Source organism: Crotalus tigris, unplaced genomic scaffold (genome assembly GCF_016545835.1).
Source record: "Crotalus tigris isolate CLP2741 ecotype Arizona unplaced genomic scaffold, ASM1654583v1 scf7180000020523.1239640, whole genome shotgun sequence".
Lineage (NCBI taxonomy): Eukaryota > Metazoa > Chordata > Lepidosauria > Squamata > Viperidae > Crotalus > Crotalus tigris.
The window spans coordinates 93301-116474 of NW_024098059.1; the positions used below are offsets into that span (position 1 = coordinate 93301).

The 23174-nt window shown below is 40.1% G+C and overlaps 1 protein-coding gene across 8 annotated transcripts in view; it reads left to right on the forward strand.

Annotated features, from left to right (window-relative positions):
* The window catches only part of ZC3H13 (zinc finger CCCH-type containing 13), a 52959-nt gene extending 30086 nt beyond the window's left edge, over window positions 1-22873 (forward strand). For 6 of the 8 annotated variants that reach the window (XM_039367004.1, XM_039367001.1, XM_039367002.1 and 3 more), the window contains 12 exons: window positions 1526-1836; window positions 3234-3341; window positions 4489-4935; window positions 5855-6037; window positions 7679-8135; window positions 8415-8518; window positions 9706-10707; window positions 11520-12023; window positions 12565-12714; window positions 13935-14135; window positions 15143-15306; window positions 22398-22873. In XM_039367004.1, the coding sequence (XP_039222938.1) occupies window positions 1526-1836; window positions 3234-3341; window positions 4489-4935; window positions 5855-6037; window positions 7679-8135; window positions 8415-8518; window positions 9706-10707; window positions 11520-12023; window positions 12565-12714; window positions 13935-14135; window positions 15143-15306; window positions 22398-22565 (3799 nt within the window). In that variant the 3' untranslated portion in view covers window positions 22566-22873. The remainder of the gene's footprint in view (window positions 1-1525; window positions 1837-3233; window positions 3342-4488; window positions 4936-5854; window positions 6038-7678; window positions 8136-8414; window positions 8519-9705; window positions 10708-11519; window positions 12024-12564; window positions 12715-13934; window positions 14136-15142; window positions 15307-22397) is intronic. The other 2 variants (XM_039367006.1, XM_039367005.1) reach the window with 2 other exon arrangements.
* Window positions 22874-23174: the final 301 nt, after the last annotated feature.

Consider the following 23174-nt stretch of genomic DNA (forward strand, 5'->3'; position numbering starts at 1 on the left):
GCAGCGAGCTTACATAGTATTCCTTTCTCCTCTTGTTTTTCTCATAACAAAAACCCTGTGAGATGGGCTGGGCTGAGAGCGATTAGCCCAAGGTCTTTGATTCTCTTTGTGCAATGATAAATCTGCCTCTCGTTCTCTGTTTGTCCCATATGGTTGTAGGGCAGTGTTTCTCAACCTTGACAATTTTAAGGCATGTGGACTTCAACTCCCAGAATTCCACAGCCAGCAATGCTGGCTGTGGAATTCTGGGAATTGAAGTCCACATGCTTTAAAATTGTCAAGGTTGAGAAACACTGTTGTAGGGTCTGCTTGTTTTTGTAGTGTAATTGCTCACTCTCTACACCTGAAATGTAAAATGTAAAAAAAAACAAACAACCATATTTTATATTTATGTAATAAAACATAAAATTTTGAACATTAGGAAGGATTGAAAACCAGCACAATTTAATCACAGCATACCAAGCGCCAGTAACCTCTGTCCTACACACAACTCATTAAAGTCCCCAAACTAGTACTCATACCTTCCCCTTCCCTGTTTGATATTCTGAGACTCGATACTTTCCTACCCCCCCCACCTCTTTTTTTTTTATAAAAAAAACCATTTTATTTCAGCGGCTGATTTTTTTTTTTTCCTGCACTTCAGGTTTTAATATGGCCTTGTATTGTTATCACTGACAGCTATTTCGAAGTTTTATTGCTACATGAAACAGGTTGTTTTTATATTTGGGAGTGACTGCTGGGCAAGGAGGGTATATTCTTCACCTGCATGCACCAACTCCCAATAAAGAATAAGTGTGTGTGGGGGGGGAGTATTTAAAATCCTTGGTTTTGGGAGAACATTTTTGAAGGGAAATCAGTGCTGAGGAAGAAGGGCTAACCATTCTCTTATCAGCTCCTAAGATTTTTAAAAGCTGATTCTTCCTCAATTTTTATTCTAAAGCCTAATTATGTGGGAGACAGAGTATATGTGTGTTTATTGCAGAGAAGTTTGCAGATTTCCCCATAGTAAGGGATGCCCCCACCTGTTTTGGATGGTAGCCTCTTCTCATAGTTGGGATGCAAAGCCTTTCATGGCCGCCTGAGGCAAGTTAGAAATAATCATCCTGTACTGGTCATAGAAGAAGTAGTGCTATATATATGTAGGGTGTTCTACATGCAGGGTGAAACCATGAGCTTTGAGAAATGCTTATAGGTAAGAAGATGAAAATTGATCTTTAATCTAACAGAATTTGCCCAGGGAACGTCTGTTGTTTGGTATGCAGTATATGGATATTTAAAAATGATTTGAATATTTCTTATTTTTAAACCACCCAAAGCCAAACATACTGTTCAGATATTAATGAAAGCAAATGCCTAGCAAGGAAAATTGCGTGCAGGGCAGGAATCGGCTCGGCTATGGAACGTCTGCTAGTACTTTTGGAACCGATCTGAATGCCATTTTAGCAGGGAATAATTATAAAGGTGTGCATGACAGCGCTCAAAATGTAGGTAGCACCAAGATGTTTATACAGTTTTGTGTCTGCAGGTCTGCTTCACCACCGACGCAGCATCATTCTCCTGTGTCGTCGAGGCATCATTCCTCTTCATCTCAGTCGGGTTCTTCTATTCAAAGACGTTCCCCGTCGCCACGTCACAAAAGGACTCCTTCCCCCTCTTATAAAAGAACAACTTCCCCACCTGTAGGTCGATCTTCCTCTCCTTATCCTCACCGAGCATCACCTTCTCCACAGCAAAAACAGGCGTCTTCCAGGCGTCGTTCACCAGTTAGAGAGAGAAGCCGGCATGATCACGAGCGGATTTCACAATCACACGATCGTCACCATGAAAGAAGAGATGGTATGAATAACCATAAAGACAGTCCCATTTAATGGAACCATTCTGTTTTAGATAACCTCACATAAACCAGTCTTGGCATAAGAGGGATTCCTGTGCAATTAATGTAATTATTTTTTTTTAAACAAAACAAAACACTGGTAATATAAATGTTATATACTCGACTAAAAATGTAGCATAGATTTAAATATTTGTAACCTTGAATTTATCTAAATTGAGTCTTATAATCCAGGGATTGGAAAGCTTGATTTCTTCTGTAAAAATGAAAAAAATGTTTGTTTCTGCTATTCCTAGAAATTTTATCAGCAGGTATAAAATTGTAAGCAGCATCATTTAGTTGGAACACAGAATGCCACTATCACGTTGTCAGTTTCTTCACCAAATTTTGAGAATAATGGACATTGATCAAACTCAGACTTTCCCTGCATGTCTGCAAAACATCATGTTGAGGTCCCATCTTTTGTAGGAAGCCATTATTAAAATGTATATAATACAGGTAATCCCTGAGTTATGAGCATTCACTTAACACTCATTCAAAGTTATGTGATAAGTGCCCTCTAGTCCTTACAAGCAAGTCCCGAAGTTACGAATATTGCAGCACCACTGCAGTCGTTCGCCCTTACGAGCGACCGCAGTGGCTCAGCAACATTCACCCTGGATATTCTGTCCCTCCCCACCCCCAACCCGGGTCTCCCTAGGCACCAGGCCTTCAATACTCACCCTGCAAAGATTGAGATCCTTCGCTTTCTTGGCTGGTCCAGGCCTTCAGTGCATTCGCAGAGAATGGAGGCCTAAAGTAACACAAGATGATGCGAGGTCAGTGGGGCGAGATCTCACACTACTGATCTCGCGTGATCTCATGGTACTTTAGGCCTCTGTTCTCTGAAACAGAGAACTGAACCAAAGCTGGGGGATGCTTCCATGTGCCTCCAGAGGCTGGATCGGGGCTCCAGAGGCCTTTTCCAGGCCGCTGCGGCCCAGATCTGAAGGCTGGGGGGTGCTTCTGTGCCCCCCTGGGGCCCAATCCGGACTCCAGAGGCATTTTCTAGGCCCGATCGGACCACGGGGGGCTGCCAAAGCATTCCCTGGCCTCAAATCTGGGCGGCAATGGCTTGGAAAAGACCTCTGAAGCCTGGATCGGGCCGCGGGGGGGGGGGGGCACAGAAGCATTACCCGGCCTCAAATACAGGCAGCAGCAGGAACCGTGGCTCTTTCAACAATACTGGTAGTTTTACGTACAGTGGATACATGGTATACTATTCTTAACCTGCATTGTGTGAAGAATCTGGAAAACTCTCAGAATAAACTCAGGAGTTATGTACACAATGCCAACTGCTGCTCTTTCTGGGCCCTTGTAGATGTATTATTTGCAATGGACTCTTTCCTTTCCTTCCAAATAGATCCTCTTTTCCAAGATCTTCAGAATTTTCTGGGTCCCCAGAAAAGCTACTCTCCCCAGCCTCATCCCTGTTTGAATCATATATCAGTGGAACTACTCCATGCATCTGGTGAATTGAATTGGGGTTTATGAAAGTTTATTGTTAATTGTTGTTTAGTCACTAAGTCTTGTCCAACTCTTCACAATCCCATGGACCAGTGTTTCCCAAACTTGACAATTTTAAGGCATGTGGACTTCAACTCCCAGAATTCCACAGCCAGCAATGCTGGCTGTGGAATTCTGGGAGTTGAAGTCCACATGCCTTAAAATTGTCAAGTTTGGGAAACACTGCCATGGACCATAGCACGCCAGGACCCCCTGTCCTCCACTGTCTCCAGGAGTCTGCCCAAAGGCATGCCCACTGCGTCAGTGACCCTCTCTAACCGTCTCATCCTCTGCCGTCCCCTTCTCCTTTTGCCTTCAGTCTTTCCCAACATCAGGGTCTTTTCCAATGGGTCCTCTCTCCTCATTGGTTTATGCCTTTAAATTAAATTTGTTAGTTTGAAAAGGCACTGCTAGAGCCATGGAGCATCTGCTTTCCAAAGTGTTTTTCAGAACCATTTTTCTACCCTTATTCTGAATGTGGACATTAAATAAAACGTTCTGCAGACTTTTAAAGTGGGGAAGTAGGACTTTTTAGAACTTTTTGGATTAGGGAATAGAAAGGTCTTAAGAGCAGCAGCCGGTAGAACAGTGGTTCTCAACCTTTTTAATGCCGCGACCCCCAACCAGTCGTAAGTCGAGGACTACTCAACCGGTCGTAAGTTGAGGACTACTCAACTGGTGCAGCACCGTTTGCAGAATGGGACTGTTGGTGGGCTCAGCAGGGCAGAGACAGCCTGGACAATTCCTATTGGCTTTTGAAAGCCAATAGAATTAGACTCTATTCAAGAGAGTCTATTCGATTGGCTTTCAAAAGCCAATAGAATAAAAGGGAATAGCACAGCTAAGGAAAAGGGGGAAAAAATGGCGGACTGCGTTGTTTGACGACCCCCGTGAAATGGTCGTTCGACCCCAAATGGGGTCCCAACCCACAGGTTGAGAACCACTGCGGTAGAAGAAGAATTAGGCTTAATTAGCATGAAACATAAAGATGTGTTATCTACTACTACAAAAAAAAATCCCTTGAAATGTTTTTTCTTTTTCATGTTTTTCTCATGCATTTTAACACTGTTAAGTTGATCATATATCCACATGTGCATTTATTTTACTTCCAGAAACGAGAGGAAAAAGGGGAAGAGAAAGAGACAATAGGGATGAACGTGACTATGACCAAGAGCAAAGCACCTCCAGAGACCACAGAGATGATCGAGAATCCCGGGATGGACGGGATCGGAGGGAAACCAGAGATAACAGAGAACGCAGAGATCCAAGAGAATCCCGGGACGCGAGGGACGCGAGGGATTGCAGTAGAGACAATAAAGAAAGTCGGGATCAGAGGGACCTGCGTTCTACACGCGATTCACACGATTACAGAGACAGAGAGTGTCGAGAACATAAGAAAGAGGAGCAGTATTTGGAGGAATCGCGCAGCTATGGAAGAGCCCACGGCAGAGAAGACAGTTCTCGTGCTGAAACTCGGACGGACTCAAGAAGTGAAACGAGAAATGAATCCAGAACATCTGGAAGAAGTAGAGGGAGAGGTCCTGAATTAACAGACAAGGGTATATAATACATGAAATAATCGGGAGTGTTACACTGTTCATTTACACAAATATCTGTTTAATCAATAGGGTAGAAATAAACTAATCTACAGCTAATTGTTTTTTATGACTTCACCAAATTTAGTCACCATTATCCATAATGCAACTGGATCCTGTGTGTATTTCTTAAAACTTATTAAATGATGTGGAATGGATGGCAGTAATTATCACATGGATTTCGCCTTTTAATAAGAAAGAAAATTGCCCTATTTATTTTAAAGGAAGATTAGTTAACTTTAGTCAGACACTGCTGTTGAGGAGATTATCTTCTTTAATTCACTGAAATGAAATGAATTGGCTCTTGAAATGGCAATTCAGGAGATTGAGTCAGTGCAGGCTTCTTTGCTGAAACAAAACTGTTGAAAATTAAAGATTAGCTTTTGCTTAAGGAAGAATTGTTTGACAGATGATTTTAAACCTTTCTGTTATGGTCAAACAAGGCTTCCCTTTTCATAGTACTGGTTTTTGTTTCGGCCTGTGATTTTTTTTTTTTTCTGCAGTATTAGTTTTCTGAATCTGAATTCTTTTTAATTCACCACAGAGTTTGATCTAGGCTCAGTTGAGGAGTTGCAAGCTCACAACTCTTAAGTTGCTTAGATTTCTGCATATGGATTTTTGCAGTTTGAAATTTATATTAATTGAAAAGGACGGGGCTTTTAAGCAAAACTTTCTTATTGTTAGGCCTTTTATGGCAAATGTATTCCACAAATTATCATCCTAGATCAGGAATTGCATTTTAACTTGCCTGAGGGTGTACTGGCAGTTCTCGTACATAAATTTACAAATCCTTTTATGAAGTAACAGTTCTTTTAATAAATCTGTAGTAGCTAATTCTGGCCGCAGAGGTTCTTCCATGTTTTCCTGTATCTGTTTTCAACAGGCAGTCGAGGAACAAGAGGCTCTCAAGTTGACAGCCATAATTCTAGCACTAGCTACCATGAGAGCTGGGAATCACGGAGCAATTACCCTGAAAGGGATCGCTATGAAAGCCGTGAACATGCAAGAGATTCTTCTTTTGAAAGAAGACATGGAGAAAGGGATAAGCGTGACAATAGAGAAAGAGGCAAGTACTCTTCAGGGTTGTTGTTGCTGTTTTACCATTAACCTATTGAGTCTTTCTAAAAGGACGTAATAGTAGAATAGCGTTAAAGGTGAATGTAGCTGTGAAAACTTAGGGCTCACACATGCCACTCTTTGCAGGATCGAGGTAGCAAAACCCAGAGTAGAACCGTGAGCAAAGAAGCAGACTGGGTCTGATAAAGCAACAAAGCTTTGTCCTTCTCTTGTCAGGAGAATGGGTAATAGGCTCTATTGTGGGATAAATAATACAGATAGTCCTCGACTTAAAACAGTTCATTTAGTGACCGTTCAGAGTTAGAACAGCACTGGAAAAAGTGACTTATGACCATTTCTCACACAACCGTTGCAGTATCCCCATGGTTGCACATGATCAGAATTCAGATGCTTGGCAACTGGTTCATACGTACGACGGTTGCCGTGTCCCGGGGTCATATGATCAGCTTTTGTGACCTTCTGACGAGCAAAGTCCACGGGGGATCCACGTTGCTAACTTAACAAGTACAACGATTCACTTAACAATTGTGGCAAAAGTCGTAAAATGGGGCAAACTCACTTAACAGATGTTTCACTTAGCAACATAAATTTGGGGCTCAATGGTGGTCATAACTCGAGGACTGCCTGTATTGCAATTAATGTGCCAGATTAGGATGGCACCGAAGTTCCATTTCAAATATTTCGTTGTCTAAAGTTCGTTCTCCAAAATGCACATGTGTCATTAGCTAAGAAGGTATACGGTTGTCCCTGCTTTTCTATTGATGAATATAGTTCTTATAAGTTAATGTTGTAGGGCTAATATTGGGGATGCTAGGCATTGAATTTAATAGCATCTGGAGGACTACAAGTTTACCATGTTGTATCCTGATTTTTTATTGGTCTTCACAAGTAGCTTATAGTAGTTTGCTACTAATTTAAAACTGTATAAAACAAAAGTAATCTAACCAGGTATGCCTCACAATTTCTTTGAGTGCATCTTTTATTTTGTCCCATGAGACCTTTAATATAGGACATTTAAAGGGGATTTCCCAAAGTGAGAGAGGATTTATTTGTATTTAATTACATTTATTTATTTTAAAAAATTACGTCAGATAGATTGTCAGAGAATAATATCGTAATGTTTTAGGAAAGGATAAAAAAAAAGATTAAACCATCATTTAATAGGTATGGCAGCTTTACCAATAATCTTTTCATTGTATTTTGATAGCAGACTATTTCATGATTTAGGCTTCGGATTAACAAAGTTAAAATTGTTTCAGTTATTCATGAATTATGATCTTTCACTGTCAGTGATCTTGGTTGCAGGAGACAACACTGACTTCATGAACTTTAATTACAAACACTACTAATTAGCCAGCTCATTTAGCACAGTATCGTTTACTGGGCAAATTTCCTAAAGAAATATCAGATGCAGGGTGTTTTTTGCTCTACACTGGGGTTGTCATTTCCCCCTCAACCTTCCATCTCTATAGATTTTTATCGTTATGGACACCCAGCCTAAATAACATCTGCAGAATTAATTATTTTGAAACTGTGGCACTGATTTAACATCAAAACATTAATGTACACAAATATTGGAAACTGAATTAGATGATTATAAATTGGAATTAAAACCTGTTTATCATTACAGATCAGAGGCAAAGCTCACCCATACGACACCAGGGAAGAAATGATGATATTGATCGTGATGAAAGATTAGAAGAACGAAGAGTAGAGAGGAATGAAGATAGGAGGGATGAAAGAACTAGGGAGCGAGAAAGGGAGAGGGAAAGAGAGAGAGAAACAGAACGTGATCGGGCCCGTGAGCGAGAACGTGAGAGAGAAAGAGATAAGGACAGAGAACGTGAACGGGATAGAGACCATGACAGAGAACGGGAGCGAGAACGGGAAAGGGAGCGAGAAAGAGAACGGGAAAGAGAAAGAGAACGAGAAAGGGAAAGAGAGCGTGGCCGGGAAAGAGATAAAGAAAGGGAACGACAGAGAGAGTGGGATGACAAAGAGAGAGGAAGAGAAGAACGCAGGGACAAGCGAGAAGATGTCCGTGAAGAAAGGCTCACAAGAGACAGTCGTGAAGAGAGAAAATCAAAGTGAGTATTTTTTAAAGAAAATAATTATGCAGCATGAGACAGTAAATGGAATGAATGAGCTGTAGACAACATTATCCAAACATTGATAGTTCATATGTCTTCCTGTAAAAGTTTTTTTTTTTTTTTTTTTTTTGAAAAGAGGATTTTTGACATTCAATTTAAATTTTAAAAGTTGGTGTGTAACAGTCCTGTTTGTATTTATGGTGAGAACGGATGATATTCCTTAGAACTTAAGTACCTGGAGTTTAATGACTTACGTTTCCTTTTTATCTAACGCAGAAAGCGTCACAGAAACGAAAGTAGCCCCAGCCCTCGGAAATCTCCTAAACGCCGCCGTGAACATTCACCTGATAGCGATGCCTACAATAGTGGAGAGGATCAGAGTGAGTGAAAGCATGTACTTAATAGCAGGAGTTAGCCACACAGTTCCTATGAACACAACACCCACTCTGTTCTAAGATAGTGCCTGCCAACCTTCAAAACTTGTGAGACTGCAGCCTTTTCAAATTTACAAGTTTTTTGAGATTTGGCAAGATTTTTCACCATTTATTTATTAATTTGTTGGTCCCTTATTTTGGTACCTAGAACATCATGTGACACCAGTGGCCATCTGCAGCTGAGGAAATTAAGCTAAACTGAGCAGTTGAACTCTTTATAAATAGAAGTATTTACAAGTAGTCCTCACCAATGGTAATTGGGACCATGAACTCCATCATTAAACAACATGGTTGCAAGGCACAATGTGACATGGCTGCTTTGACTTACAAAGGCAGTCCCAATTGCCATTGCCATTATTAGGTGAATTCTACGTGTTCACCATCCCAAAGTCAGATGATCACCATTTTCAGTCTCCTGCATGCTTCCCCATTGACTTTGCTTCTCCAAAGTTGGCAATGAACATTGCAAATGGAGATCACATGACCACATCCTAATTGTGAGCTGCTTGCCGAGTGCCTAGATTACAATGACATGTTTGTGGGGATGCTGTGGTGGCTCCAACTATGGCCTACCTCCTTCTTTCTACTTCTCACAATCTTAATGTTTAGTTCATTCATATAATGTTGTAGAACTTGATTTCATTTCTTCTTTGTCTTTTCTCAAAACAGTTTCAAAACTTTAACAAATTTCTTTCGTAAATCCAATGTAAATAATAATAATAGTAATAATAATAATAATCCAAGTCACTCTTGCTTTATTGTTTGTCTGTCCCTTTTAATTACATTGTGGAATAGAGTAATTTTTTGATATTGCCATTGTTAAGAAGGCCAAAGTTCATTCTATGAATCAGTAGTGTTTAACAATCTGACTTTAGAACCGATTTTTTAAAATTCATTTGGCTTTGGAGAGGAGGGATGTATTTTTAGGAGGAGGAGAAGAATGTGTATACGTGCTGATGATTTTCCTACAATTAACTTTCATGTCAAGCCTCCAGTCATACATAATAATGTCCTCTTCTCACAACAAAAAGTTCAGCCGGAATATTTTCTTGTTTGCTGTAAGTTAAAGAATATTCCTAGATATAAGGCTTTGTTCCAAAATGGTGTGCCGTGACGCATTTTCTTTTTTGTAGATGAAAAACGGCGTTTATTGAGTCAGGTTGTGCGTCCTCAAGAATCACGCTCACTTAGTCCTTCACACCTTTCGGAAGAGAAGCAGAGCCGGTGGAAAGAGAGTGACAGAAAGCCAGAGCGAAAGGAAAGTTTGAGACATTATGAAGAAACCGAATACAAAGAACGGGTTACGTCTGGGGACAAACAGCGAGAGCAGCGAGAGGCAAATGAGAGTTCAAGGAGCCGAATCCAAGATAACGTCAGTAAACGGGATTCTGAAGAGCACGAGGCGGTAGACCGCCTGCACGAGGAGAAGAAGAAAGCTAAAATACAGAAAAAAACAGCAAAGAAGAAGAAAGAGGACGACGGTGGGTTAGAGCGCTATATCAGTGAACCCCCGGCAGAGAAAACTCAAGTGTTTTCTCCCAAGAAAGGTCAGAAAAAGAAAAACGGTGAAAAGAAGCGCAAGAGATCCAAGGGAGATTCTGAGGCTTCTGAGGAAGACAGTGGCCCCCATCAGAAGAAGAAGAAAGGTCCCAGGACACCACCCGTAACCGCGAAAGAAGAAGTGGTGGAAGCAGCGCCCGAGAAATCCGCAGTAGCGGAAGTGGTTCCCAAGAGGGAGGACACGACGTTTAGTGACTGGTCAGACGAAGACGTTCCAGAGCGTGGGGAAACGGTTCTAGAAAGGACTTCTGAGGAGCCCCATAGAACCAGCCACCGCACGCGAGGCGAAACCATGGAGGTGGTTTCTCGCGGGGTTGAAGAAACCTCTCACCTCCGCCCTGCGGAGCAGAAGCGTAGCAGCAGCCCGGGTAGCAACAGGAGCCGTACTTCAAGTAGACCCCGATCGCCCTCTAACGATTCTGCCCATCGCAGCGGAGATGACCAGGCTGCGGTTAAGAAGATCTTGCACAGCAGTTCCAGCGACAGAGACAGGAGATGCCTTGAAATCGCCGGAGAGCGGAAGTCCAGAATCGATCAGCTGAAGCGAGGGGTTGCCAGCCGTAGCACCTCTTCCGGTAATTGCAGTTGTGTTGCTTTGTTTGCTCCTGGGCTTTTCTGAGACTCAGTCCTTGGGAGGCCCACAATTTGAGGTGGGGGTAGGACAGAGATTCGAGGAGCTACTGTGAGGAGGGATTTGCCTGTGTTGCCGGTGTACAATGGCTAACCTTATAAAATTGCTTTAAAGGGCTTAGTAATAACTTGTTCAGGGATAATGTCGTTCAAGCAGAGCTTGGCAACCTTCGGCCTGCTTTCTGCATATCCTACAGTTAGCCTGTTTAGAAGTTCATTTTCTACTGGTAGCAGTTTGCAAAAAAAAAAAAAACAAAGCTAATTAGTAGTCCTAATGCGTCTATTTTAAGTGAGGGAATTGGAAAAGAAAGCAAAAGTTATTTTCTCCAATACGCTTTAGTTCCTTGGCTCCTTGGCAAGGGTCATTGGGCTCTTAAAAAGCTATACTTGGGATCACTTGAGACTTCCTAAATTTTAGTTTGGGGATGAGTATGACTCAGATGAGAGAGGAAACGTGAAAGCATTTGTGGAATGGATGCACGAGGAAGGTGAAACAGGAAGAGCTAGACATTGATACTGTTGGCTTCAGCTTTTTCTACCAATAGTATCATCCCTGGCAGATTTCCTGCAAGGTAGGAGTTATAAGGAAAACAGGAGAAGGCAAAGGCATTTGTTTTAAGGTTTGCAAGTTTATTAATCCAAGGTTATGCCATCTGGTGTAGTGTCTGGATTTGTCGTCTTTCTAAACCTTGCTTTGAATTTTTTTCCAAACGAAAGTCTGATCGTCTGTTTTGATGGAATGGATTGTGTATTCTAGACCGGCAAGATTCAAGGAGTCACAGTTCAAGGCGAAGTTCTCCTGAATCTGATCGCCAAGGCCATTCCAGATCTGGGTCTTTTGACAGCAGAGAGAGAGTGCAAGACAGAGACCGACATGAGCATGACCGTGAACGGGAAAGAGAGAGGCGGGACGGGAGGCAGAGAGAGTGGGACCGAGATGCAGCTAAATCTGATTGGCTGAGAAGCAGAGAGCGGGATAGGATTCGGGAACGAGACAGACAACGAGAAAAACGAAGAGATCTGGACCGTGAAAAAGAACGCCCGCTCTCTGAAAATCTGGAAAGAGATAGAGGTGTCAGTGCTGCCGCTCAAGCAGAAATATCCAAGCACAGTGAGACAAAGCCAAGTAAAGATCATCAGGCTTTTGAGGCCATCTCTCTGGACTCTTCTTCCCAGGAGAAGGAACGGCAGGATAAAGACCTAGGTTCTTTGCAAGGATTTGAAGATGGAATCGAAGCAGAGAAAGTGGAAACCACAGAAGGTAAGTCATTCTGAGAATACAATGCTGGCAGTTTTCCTGTTTTTAAACAAACCTAAGCAGTTTCATTTAATAAATCTTCTCATTTGAATGTTGTGAATTTCAGGTTACCTCATATAGTTTTTGAGCAACCTAGTTACTGGTAGACTCCAGACGAAGCAGGTTCTTTAGGAGATTGTACAGAGTAGTTTACTTTCACAACTTTTCCCAATACGAATTGTATTTTTGCTCTTGGTGAAAACTCTGAGGATGGTGGAAGAGAGACAAGAAGAAAAGAGACAGAATCAGGCCATACACATACCTGCCTCCCATCCACCCTTCTCCAGATAATTGCAGTTTTGATGGGATTATATACTGCGTAGAAAGGAAATGAATAAAAGGGATTAAACATGGGAGTGCAATTTCTCTGATCTGGCTCCAGACACGAAGAGTAGGCGAAGCTAATTAGGCCTTCTGCATCATCTCAATTCGGCACGCCATTCCTGTTGGATCTGTGGAGTTTGACAGAATAAGTGCATGTTGCAACATTTCTTTCTTTCTGTAGGTGGAGATGATGAAACAAAAATAGATGATATGCAGTCAATGGAATCCGGTGCTGGAGAATATGAGCCAATCAGTGATGATGAATTGGATGAAATTTTGGCAGGTGATGCTGAAAAAAGGGACGATCAGCAAGATGAGGAGAAGATGCCAGGTAAGCTCAGCAAAATCGTTTACATCAGTGGCCTAGGCACTAGAAAGTCAAATTATTACTCCAAAAGTACTATTTCTGACTTAAGAGCCTGAAGCCTGCACGACTTAACGCATAAAAGGAAGCGAATGGCCTTGGTTTGATAAAGTTATGCTGTTCCAGTTCAGCCGGTTATGAGAAAAAGGGGCATGGAAAACTATGGCACGGTTTAAGTAATATTAGTACCATAGCCAAGTAAATAAGAGGCAGGCCAAATGTGGTGCACAGTTGTCCAGATTCTCTGATCAGTTTTGTTTGGATTAGGCTATGATACATGAATCCATGCATCTTGTATTTTTATTTTTTATTTTTTTTAAAAAAAGGTTTTATTGAGTTTTAGAGGGTTAGGGATAAAATAGGGTCGGGATAGGGATTGAGGTTTAGGGTGGGGTTGGGATCAGGATTGTAGGATCAGGACAGGATTGGGATCAACATTGAGGTTATCCCCCAGTAACATTTTCAATATTTAGCAAACAGACTATTGTCCGGGTACATATATTCAGCTAACAATAGTTGAAATAATAATAGATAGATGAACATTTTTAAAACAGAGACAGGCCTGGCCCAGGGGTTCAGTCCCTGGGGGGGGGGAGGGATCCTCCTTGAGAAGTGACAGGGTCTTTTCTTAACTGAAGAAGGCTGACTGTTGGTGGGCTAAGGAGCAGCTCTCATTTCTTCCATAAGGTTGCTTTCCTTTTGCCTCTGCAATGGTTGGGAACAGGTCGGCGTCTACTTTCTTTCCTGGATCTACCCCAGGAAGCAAGTGTGAAAGAACAGAACAAAAATGGTCGTACCCTAAACAGGGAAAAGCAAGTTTCCTGCAAGTGTCCTAAGCCAATTCAAAGTGGGTCTCATCCCGCTTTGTTTTTCTCTTTGAGCAGCAGGATAGCGATTGCCTCAAGAGTGAGATTTGCAACTGATCTTCCCCGCTCGCAGCCAGGAAACAGTTGCAACAATCTCTGTGCCAGCCTAATGGGTACTTTGGTATCTTTAAAGATACGTCATTTATGAGTAAACCTTGGCGTTTGTCTTATTCTACAGTTTCTGCCTCCTCTTAGCTTTTACTCGTTTGCTTTAGTTATTGTACGCTCAGGTTTTCTGGCCGTTTATTTAGAAAAGGACTGACACGATCAACGAAAATCTCTTCAGATTTTATTTATGTATTTTTTTGTATGCGTTTGCAGATCCGGTGGATGTCATCGATGTAGATTGGTCTAGCCTGATGCCAAAGCAACCAAAAGAGCCCCGAGAACCGGGAGCTGCTCTTTTAAAATTTACCCCAGCTGCTGTTATGTTAAGAGTTGGCATTTCCAAGCAGCTGGCTGGCCCCCAGCTCTTCACAAAGATAAAAGAAACGTGCCAGAGATCTTTGGAGAAACCTAAAGGTAATTTATTCCCAGCAGATCACGGAGAGAGGTTAGAGAAACCTTGAAAGTTTGTATTAATTTTTCTGTTTTTGAGCCCTCTTCGTCACTCTGAAAAGACTGCTACTGATTGTGCAAGGTCCGTTTATAAATCAGAGCAACTTGGTTCACCGGGATGTTGCATACTGTCGTTCTGTTGTTGTTCTGTTGAAGCAGTTTTTTGCTCTGCGTGTATTAAATCTCCCTTTTTCCAGAGGCAATCGGGTAGTCTGTTCCTCTTCCTGGCCACAAAGAAGGGAGGTGCTTTGAGGGCAGTGGAGGTTGGGCTAGATCAGGGGTAGGCAACCTTGGCTCTTTTATGACTTGTGGATTTCAGTTCCCAGAATTCCTGAGCCAGCCATGCTGAGGAGAAAGGGAGAGGTTTCCATGCTGAGCCATGCTGGCTCAGGAATTCTGGGAGTTGAAGTCCACGAGTCATAAAAGAGCCAAGGTTGCCTACCCCTGGGCCAGACTCAGGGAACTAACTGGCTATTGGGAGAGGAAGCAGTGACTTCACATTACTCTCTAAGACAGTGGTTCTCAACCTTTTTAATGCCGCGACTCCCCAACTGGTCGTAAGTCGAGGACTACTCAACCGGTCATAAGTCGAGGACTACTCAACTGGTGGAGCACCGTTTGCAGAATGGGACTTTTGGCAGGCTCAGCAGGGCAGAGACAGCCTGGACAATTCCTATTGGCTTTTGAAAGCCAATAGAATTAGACTCTATTCAAGAGAGTCTATTCGATTGGCTTTCAAAAGCCAATAGAATAAAAGGGAGTAGCACAGCTAAGGAAAAGGGGGGGGAGGAATGGCAGACTGCGTTGTTTGGCGACCCCCGTGAAATGGTCGTTTGACCCCCAAATGAGGTCCCGACCCACAGGTTGAGAACCACTGCTCTCAAAGATGGACGACGTCTTTGCTGACACTGGAAATCTGAACCCACATTTTAGAAGACTCTAGTTCTCATTGTCACACTGCCTCTTTGTAGATGCCGAGAGCCTTTTTGAACATGACTTTGGGGCTCTGAATATGGCTGCTCTGCTGCGGAAAGAAGAGAGAGCTGGACTGCTGGGCAACCTGGGCCCTTGTTGCAAAGCTCTTTGCTTTAGGAGGGATTCTGCGATCCGCAAGCAGCTGGTGAAAAACGAAAAGGCGAGTACCTTAGTTAACCCCTTGATGCAGAGCCCCTTGAGTCATCCAGTGACACAGCAAAGATATTTTGCTCATTTATTTTTAAAGCCTTTTCCCCCCTCATCTTTGTGAAAGCAACAGGAAATTAATGAAAGTCCTAAAAATGGGATTGTTCCACTGAAATAATATACAGAGTCTTTCTGGGAAATCCATGGTATTTAGAAATGCTTTTTAAAAAAAAAACTCTAGCAAGCATAATCTGCAAAATGTATGTATTTATATATCCACTTATTTATTTGTTTTCATGTGTCATATGTATATGGCTGTCCATCTCCCACAAGCACGACTGTGTTCTCCTAGAATCCCCAGGTGCTCAGGACTGTGAAGCAGGACTGGAAATATGTGGCCCCTCAAGCTAATGATGGAGCCCTCAAAAACCCCTGCCATATTTTTGGGTGAAAATTAGCAGTTCTGCTATATTGACTGCTAGCTGCATGATACTGAACTATAATAATCCTGCCAGTGTAGTTAAAGCTGCCTAGAATCACCTTGTAGGGGAGATGGACAGCATAAAAATCTAAATAACAGCAACAACAACTATAAAAAAAAAATTAAGCTCAGTGATATATGTGAACGCAGCCCAAATGTTATTTCTCCCAACAGCGACCCAAAAAGTTAGGTTGGACTGAGAGAAAATAGCTGTCTTTAAATTGTTCAACATTTTCATTGGTCAAATGAGGATGTGCTGTTTAATCTCCAGTTTAGTAGTACTCAGTAAAAAAAAAAATTACTAGGAAGCTTTTTCTGGAGTTGTTTTTTTTTTTTAAATGGATTTACATTTAATCTTGTGAAAAAGGTACCTGATTCTTTTTTTTTTTTTTTTTTTATTAAAAGTTTTATAAATTTTACAAAAAAAACAAGAACAATACAGAACAAAAAACAACATATACAAAAGAAAAAAAAAATTAAACAATACATATAAAAAAAAAAAAACCCCACCCCACACCCCTCCCAAAAACCCTCCCTTCCCCCCCCCTGAGCTTCCCAGAGCAGAATATAGGCTTAAGAAATAATAAAAAAAAAAATAAAAATTAAATTAAAAACTTTATATTTATATATATAAAAAAGATATCTATAATATATATAAAAATAAAACTTATGAAAAAGCTATATGATATTTTTGTATACCCAATCTAAATTGTATAAATTTTATCCATTTGTCCCAGATAGCAAAAAACTTCTCTTGCGTTTGTTGCTTTAAGAAAGCCGAAATCTTTGCCATTTCCGCCAGATAAGCTACTTTAAAAAACCATTCCTGCAATGTAGGCAAAGATTCCTTCTTCCAATATTGTCCAACTAACAGCCTCGCGGCTGTGATCAAGTTTAACATCAATACAACCTCCTTTGTATCACAATCTGTAACAATACCTAACAAAAATAATTGCGGAGTAAATTTTACCCTCCTTCTAAAAATTCTCTGGATATTCCACCATATTTTGATCCAAAATGCTTTTATCTCTCTGCATGACCACCAAATATGATAATAGGAAGCCTCCTTATAACCACATCTCCAGCATTTAGGTTGCACGTCAGGGTACATGTAAGACATTTTTTGTGGATCAAGGTGCCATCTATAAAACATTTTATAAAAATTCTCCCTTAAATTCTGTGCTTGAGTAAATTTGACATTTCTCACCCAAATAGTTTCCCAGGTGTCCAATGAAACTGGCTCACCAAAGTTCTGCGCCCATCTAATCATACAATCTTTAATTAGTTCCGTTTCTGAGTCCAATTCAACTAAAACCCCATAAATTCTCTTAATGTGGGTTTGTCTTTGATCCTTCAGTTGCTTAATAAGATTTTCATCTTCTCTAAGAAAACCCACCTTACAATCCATCTTCCATCTATCTAGTAGTTGCCTATATTGGAACCAAGAATAAGTAAAATTTTCTTGTGCTAATTCTTCCCGTGATTTTAATTGCCAGTTTTGTCCATCCCATTTAAGTAACTGTCTATAAGACACCATATCCATTTTAACCCCTCTTTTTATTCCTTCTATCGCATGCCAAGGTATAGCCCATAATGGTACTTTAAAATCACTTTTATAATATTTTCTCCAAATCCTAAGTAAAGAAATTCTTAAAATATGAGATTTAAAAGCCCAATCTATTTTTTTATTAAATATTAAATAGGCATGCCACCCATAAAGTAAATCCCATCCCTCTAGATAAAGTATCTCAGAATTTGTCAAATTTACCCAGTCACTAATTAATGTTAAAACCACCGCATCATAATATAATTTCAAATTTGGTACCTTGAGTCCACCCCTCTCACGGAAGTCTTGCATAATTTTGAACTTAACCCTTGGTTTTTTCCCTGCCCAAATAAATTTATTGAGACCCTTCTGCCACTCATTTAAATTAATCTCATTTTTCAAAATTGGTAACATTTGAAACAAAAAAAGAAACTTGGGTAGAATATTCATTTTTATCACTGCAATTCTTCCCATGAGGGATAATTGCAGCTTTTCCCAGTTCTTCAAGTCTTTCTGTACCCCGACCCACAACCTTTCATAATTATTTTTAAATAATTTTGCATTAGAAACAGACAGCATCACCCCCAAATATTTTACCTTATTAACAATCTCAAAACCCGTCGAGTTAACCAAAATCTGCTTCTCCTGACTCGACATATTTTTAGGTAAAATTTTAGTCTTATTTACATTAATCTTAAAACCCGAGACCAAACCATAATGGTGAATCAACTGTAATAAGTTTACTACAGAATAATCAGGTTGCGACAAAGTAACAACCAAGTCATCCGCAAAAGCTCTCAACTTATATTCTTTTTTATTAACATATATTCCTTTAATTTCCTGAGACTCTCGAATTTTAATCAATAATATTTCCAATGTTAAAACAAACAACAATGGCGATAAAGGACACCCCTGTCTAGTACCTTTCTCTATTGTGAAAACCTCCGACAAACCTCCATTAACAATAAGTTGTGCTGTTTGTTTTTGATATATTACCTTAAGGGCTTGTAATATGTTTTCACCAAAATTCATTTCTTCCATTACTCTTAGCATAAAATGCCAATTCAGTTGGTCAAATGCTTTTTCAGCATCTAAAAATATGAGCCCTGCAGGAACTTGGTTGTTCTTATCTAAGTATTCTAATAAATTAATAATTTGTCTAACATTGTTTTTCATATACCTTCCTGTTATAAACCCTGATTGATCTTTATGCACAAGATGATGCACCACCCTCATAAGCCTATTTACCAAAATTTTTACAAATATCTTATAATCCACGTTTAAAAGAGATATAGGCCTATAATTTTTTGGTAAAGTAAGATCTTGATCCTCCTTTGGAATCAATGATATAAAAGCACTACGCCATAAAGGAGGAATCTCTAAACCCTGTAAGATACCATTAAAAAGATCATTTAATGGTTGAATCATCTCCTCCATTAAGGCTTTATAATAAACAGCTGTTAACCCATCCGTACCCGGTGCTTTCCCTAATTTCAATTGTTGAATTGCTGAGGCAATTTCCTCCTTAGTAATTAAACCATTAATTTCATATTTCTGATCCTCAGTCAGTTTAGGAAAACTTGCCTCAGCTAAATATTTATTTATATCTAACAGTTGTACATTAGTAGATTTGTATAGGTTTTGATAATAATCCAAAAAAGATTTTTTAATTAATTCCTTCTGAGAAACTAGTTTACCCTTATAATTTATTTTCTCTATTATTCTCTGTCTCTGTTTCTTTCTTAATTGATAAGCCAACCATCTCCCCGGCTTATTAGCATTACAAAATGTATTTTGTTTCATAAATAATAAATTGGTTGCAGCTTGATCTGCTATCAACATATTAAATTGTGACCTTAATAACTTTACAGATTCTTTAGTACTTTCATCAGAAGGATTTAAAATCAAAGCCCTTTCTTTTAGTTTAATTTCATCTTCAAGTTCTCTACGTTTCTGAATCTGATTTCGCTTATAAAAATTATTCATTTTTATCAAAACACCGCGCATAAATGCTTTACCTGCATCCCATACCATTGACATTGAAGTCCCCTTGTACATATTCAAAGCAAAATAGTCCTTTAAACACTCCTTTAGTTTTTGAACATTCTTCTCTTGTCTAAACAAATTTTCATTAACTCTCCAGGATCTTCTTTCCTCTTTCTCTTGAATCAACTCCATCCAAACTGGACTATGATCCGTCAGTGATCTAGGAAAAATCTTTACATTCTTTACTTTATTATACAAATCCGTGGTAATCAAGAAAAAGTCAATTCTTGAAAAAGATTGGTGTCTGTCAGAAAAAAAAGTAAAGTCTCTCTCCTCTTGATTACGTTCCCGCCAATAGTCCCTTAATTCCCAGTCTTCTTTCATATCAAAAAAGGCTTTAGGTAGCCTTGCTTGTTTAAGAAAAGGAGAGGAACCTTTCTTATCCCTTTGTGTGTCTAAGACACCATTCCAATCACCCATTAATACCACTGATCTATAATCAAGCAAAGTTATTTTTTGGTGTAACTGTTTATAAAATTGTTCCTGTTGTTGATTTGGAGCATAAAGTCCAACTATAAGTACTTTCTTACCATAAATACCAAGTTCAATCATCACATATCTCCCCTGGGGATCTGATTCTACCAGACAAGCTGGCAGGTTTTGTTTGACATATATAACAACTCCCCCTTTCTTCCCAGGTGCAGGAGATATAAAATGAGATCCCAAACGAGCATTAACTAAATATTTCTGATCTTTAAGTAGAATATGAGTTTCCTGTAAACAAATAACATCATTGGTATGTTGCTTCAAATAATAAAAGATTTTTTTCCGTTTCTGAGGAGAATTCAATCCATTAACATTCCAGGTCAAAAACTTTGCCATCTCCCTTGGCACGCAGCCTGGAGAAGACACCATCAAACTCTGACAGAGCTGCGTGTGTTGCATAACTCTTGGGTCTTGCTCCTCCCACCGGCGGTGATGCACTTCCAGGAGAATTCTCTTTGGGCTCTTTTTTACGTTGCTCTTTCTCTTTACGCTTATAAGCTGCACGAGTCATCCTCTGCTCTTTAGCCTCCGTTTGGCGTTGCTTTGCCACTTCTATCATCCCTGCGGAAACCAAATCTAGTGCCTCAGATTGCTGCTCAGGTTCCTTAGCACTCAAAGATTTCCGACCAGATGAAGTTGAGCCTGCACTCAGGACCGAAGTGTAGAAATCTCTAGCTTTGTCAACTGTGTTCAATCTATAACGTGTCCCAGCATGGCTCAAAACGATACCCATCGGAATTTCCCATCTGAATGGCATCGATCTAGCTTTAAGCTCATTGGTTAAAAAAGCAAAGTCTTTCCTATTTCTTAAGATTTTAGATGGGATTTCCTTTAGAATGATGACATCTTGGGCGGCAATCTGAAATCTTTTGTTGTAAAAAGCTTGTATAATCTCATTCCGCAGGGACTTCTTTGTAAAGTAAATCACCACATCTCTGGGCAAATTCTTCTGCTTAGCAATCCAGGAGTTGAGTCTATAAATTTTTTCTACTTCTCTCTGTAATTCTCCTTTATCCATATCCAAAGCCAGCGCCAGATCACTAAGAACCACCTCCATCAAATCTTGATTCATATCTTCCTTGAGGCCTCTAATCCTCAGAGCATACTCCATCTGTCTGTACTGAAACATCAAAATATCTTCTTGTGAGGAGTCCACCTTCCTTTCCACGTCTTGAATTTTGTCATCTAAAGAGTCAACTTTGTCTTCCACTTCCTCAAGCCTTGCATCGAGCTTAACCACCACAGTAGCCAAACCTGAAACAGCTGCCAGTATATCTTGTCGTAATTCATTATTATTTTCTTGCAATTTAGACTTTATCCCCGTTATCTCTTCTTTGAGATCAGATTTAATTTCTGATTTAATCTGTGATACAAATTGAGTCATTTCCTCTCTCATTTGAACTACAATCTCTCCCATTATGCCTCTAACCTCTTGCACTGAAAGTCCAGGTAGAGGAGGGGAGGGTGGTGGCTGAGCCGGTGGTGCATGTTTAGATTGTTGTTGTAGCTGTGCAGTGGAAGTTATAGGAGAAGAAATAACCTTGGGTATTGAGGAAGGCTGCTGCCTCTTTGAAGCCATTTTAAAAAGCACAATTGTCACTTCCCTTTCCCCTCCAGCCAAAAAGGGAGGAGGAAAAAAAGAAAAAAAGAATTTTTAAAAAGAGACAAACTATAATCATTAAAAGTCCAGAATAAATCCCAAGAATAAGTAGTAAAAGAGCAAACAATTCAAAAGAAAAAATTCTAAGCCAAAAGCAAAAGCAAAAGCAAAAAACAATCCTTAAAAAGGGAAAGTAAAACAAAAGAGAAAGGAAAAAAAAACTCCGACACTTTCAAAACGCCATCTTAAGTCCTTTCACTAGTATAACAAAGAAAAGGAGGAAAAATAGTAAAAATCAAAAGATAAAAAAAATAAACACCTAAAATATAACAAAAAATCCTTTAAACTGCTCCGTCCGTTTAAAAATTACTCACCAAAATGCTGTAAACACGGAGATAGAAGCGGCGGTTTCTTTTGCTTCCAAGGAAGCAAAAACAGCTGGGAGGCGGAGATCAGCAAGAGCTCCGAGGGAACACTCCTTTCACCCCCTCTAGAAATAAATCCAGAGGGGGTTCAGGGGTTCTACCTCTACTCTTGCGTTCTCTATCCCTTCCCTTTGCCCGGGAAGGGATTTCCGAGCCGCGGGCCAGCTGATGCGCGCTGCGCTCCGCGGCTCTGACACTTCCCCAGCTGGACGGCTAAAAGCTAGCCGCCATCGCCGTCGCCTCCCACCGGAAGCTCGGTACCTGATTCTTAATATTTGGAGTTTCCCGCTTTGTCTTCTTCTTCGGCTTAACTGTCTGCAGAAAGCTTATGATTCTTTTAGACATCTTCCATCTAGAACTTTTGGTGCTGTGCCTCCAATAATCTGAATGGTGAATGTATTTTTACAGGAAATAATATATGCTGCTCCCGGAATGTTAGTAATCATATACACCTATCATGCTAATATATGATATTACCTATTAGCTGATTGCTAATATACAGTCATATTCTGTCCAACAGGGCACCATAAAACAAACCTACACAAATCCTCCAGTGGTGGACAATGAGTTGCTACGACTGAGCCTACGATTGTTTAGACGCAAGACTGTGCAGCAAGGGTCTGGACCAGATAAAACAGAGGACACTAAACTTTCACAACCATATGTTCCAGAAATGTGTCTGTCCTGAGCCAGAGTCTCCTGGCCCTATGGTTGTGTTGTTTCACTGTTTGATAATATTGATGTTTTCATTCTTATTTCCTTTCAGTGTGATGTCGCCACAAGAACGAAAATACTCTAAAAGAGTACTTGTGTGGATTCTGAGAACGACAAGGAAAAGTGTTTAGTACAAAAAACAAAGACCACTTTATCTGGTTTTGCTGCATGTTTCACAAAATTGCGTTCTAACCATGGGTTTTATTTAAAAAAGTTTAAGTATGTAAAAATGTCCATTTTGGGATATCTGTTTTATCACCTATTAAATTTTTAAAAAGAAAACAGTTCTGATTTTTTTTTCCAATTCCTTTTTTCTCCTTTCCGTAACATTCTCTCTGTAAGATTACTATTCAGTAAGATCAGTAAGCTGGTAATCATTACCATCCGAAAAGAATCACGACAAATGCAATGCATGTTATCTACATAAAGTTGATTATTTTTAGTTACAAAGATGAGTTAAATCCAGAGGCATGCTCAATGGAATTCCTCAAATGCTACAGGAAAGAGTATTATTTTTCCCAATTCTTATTATTTTTCCCAGGTCAGGTCTTCATTAGATCCCAGAAGGGTTACATCTGAAACT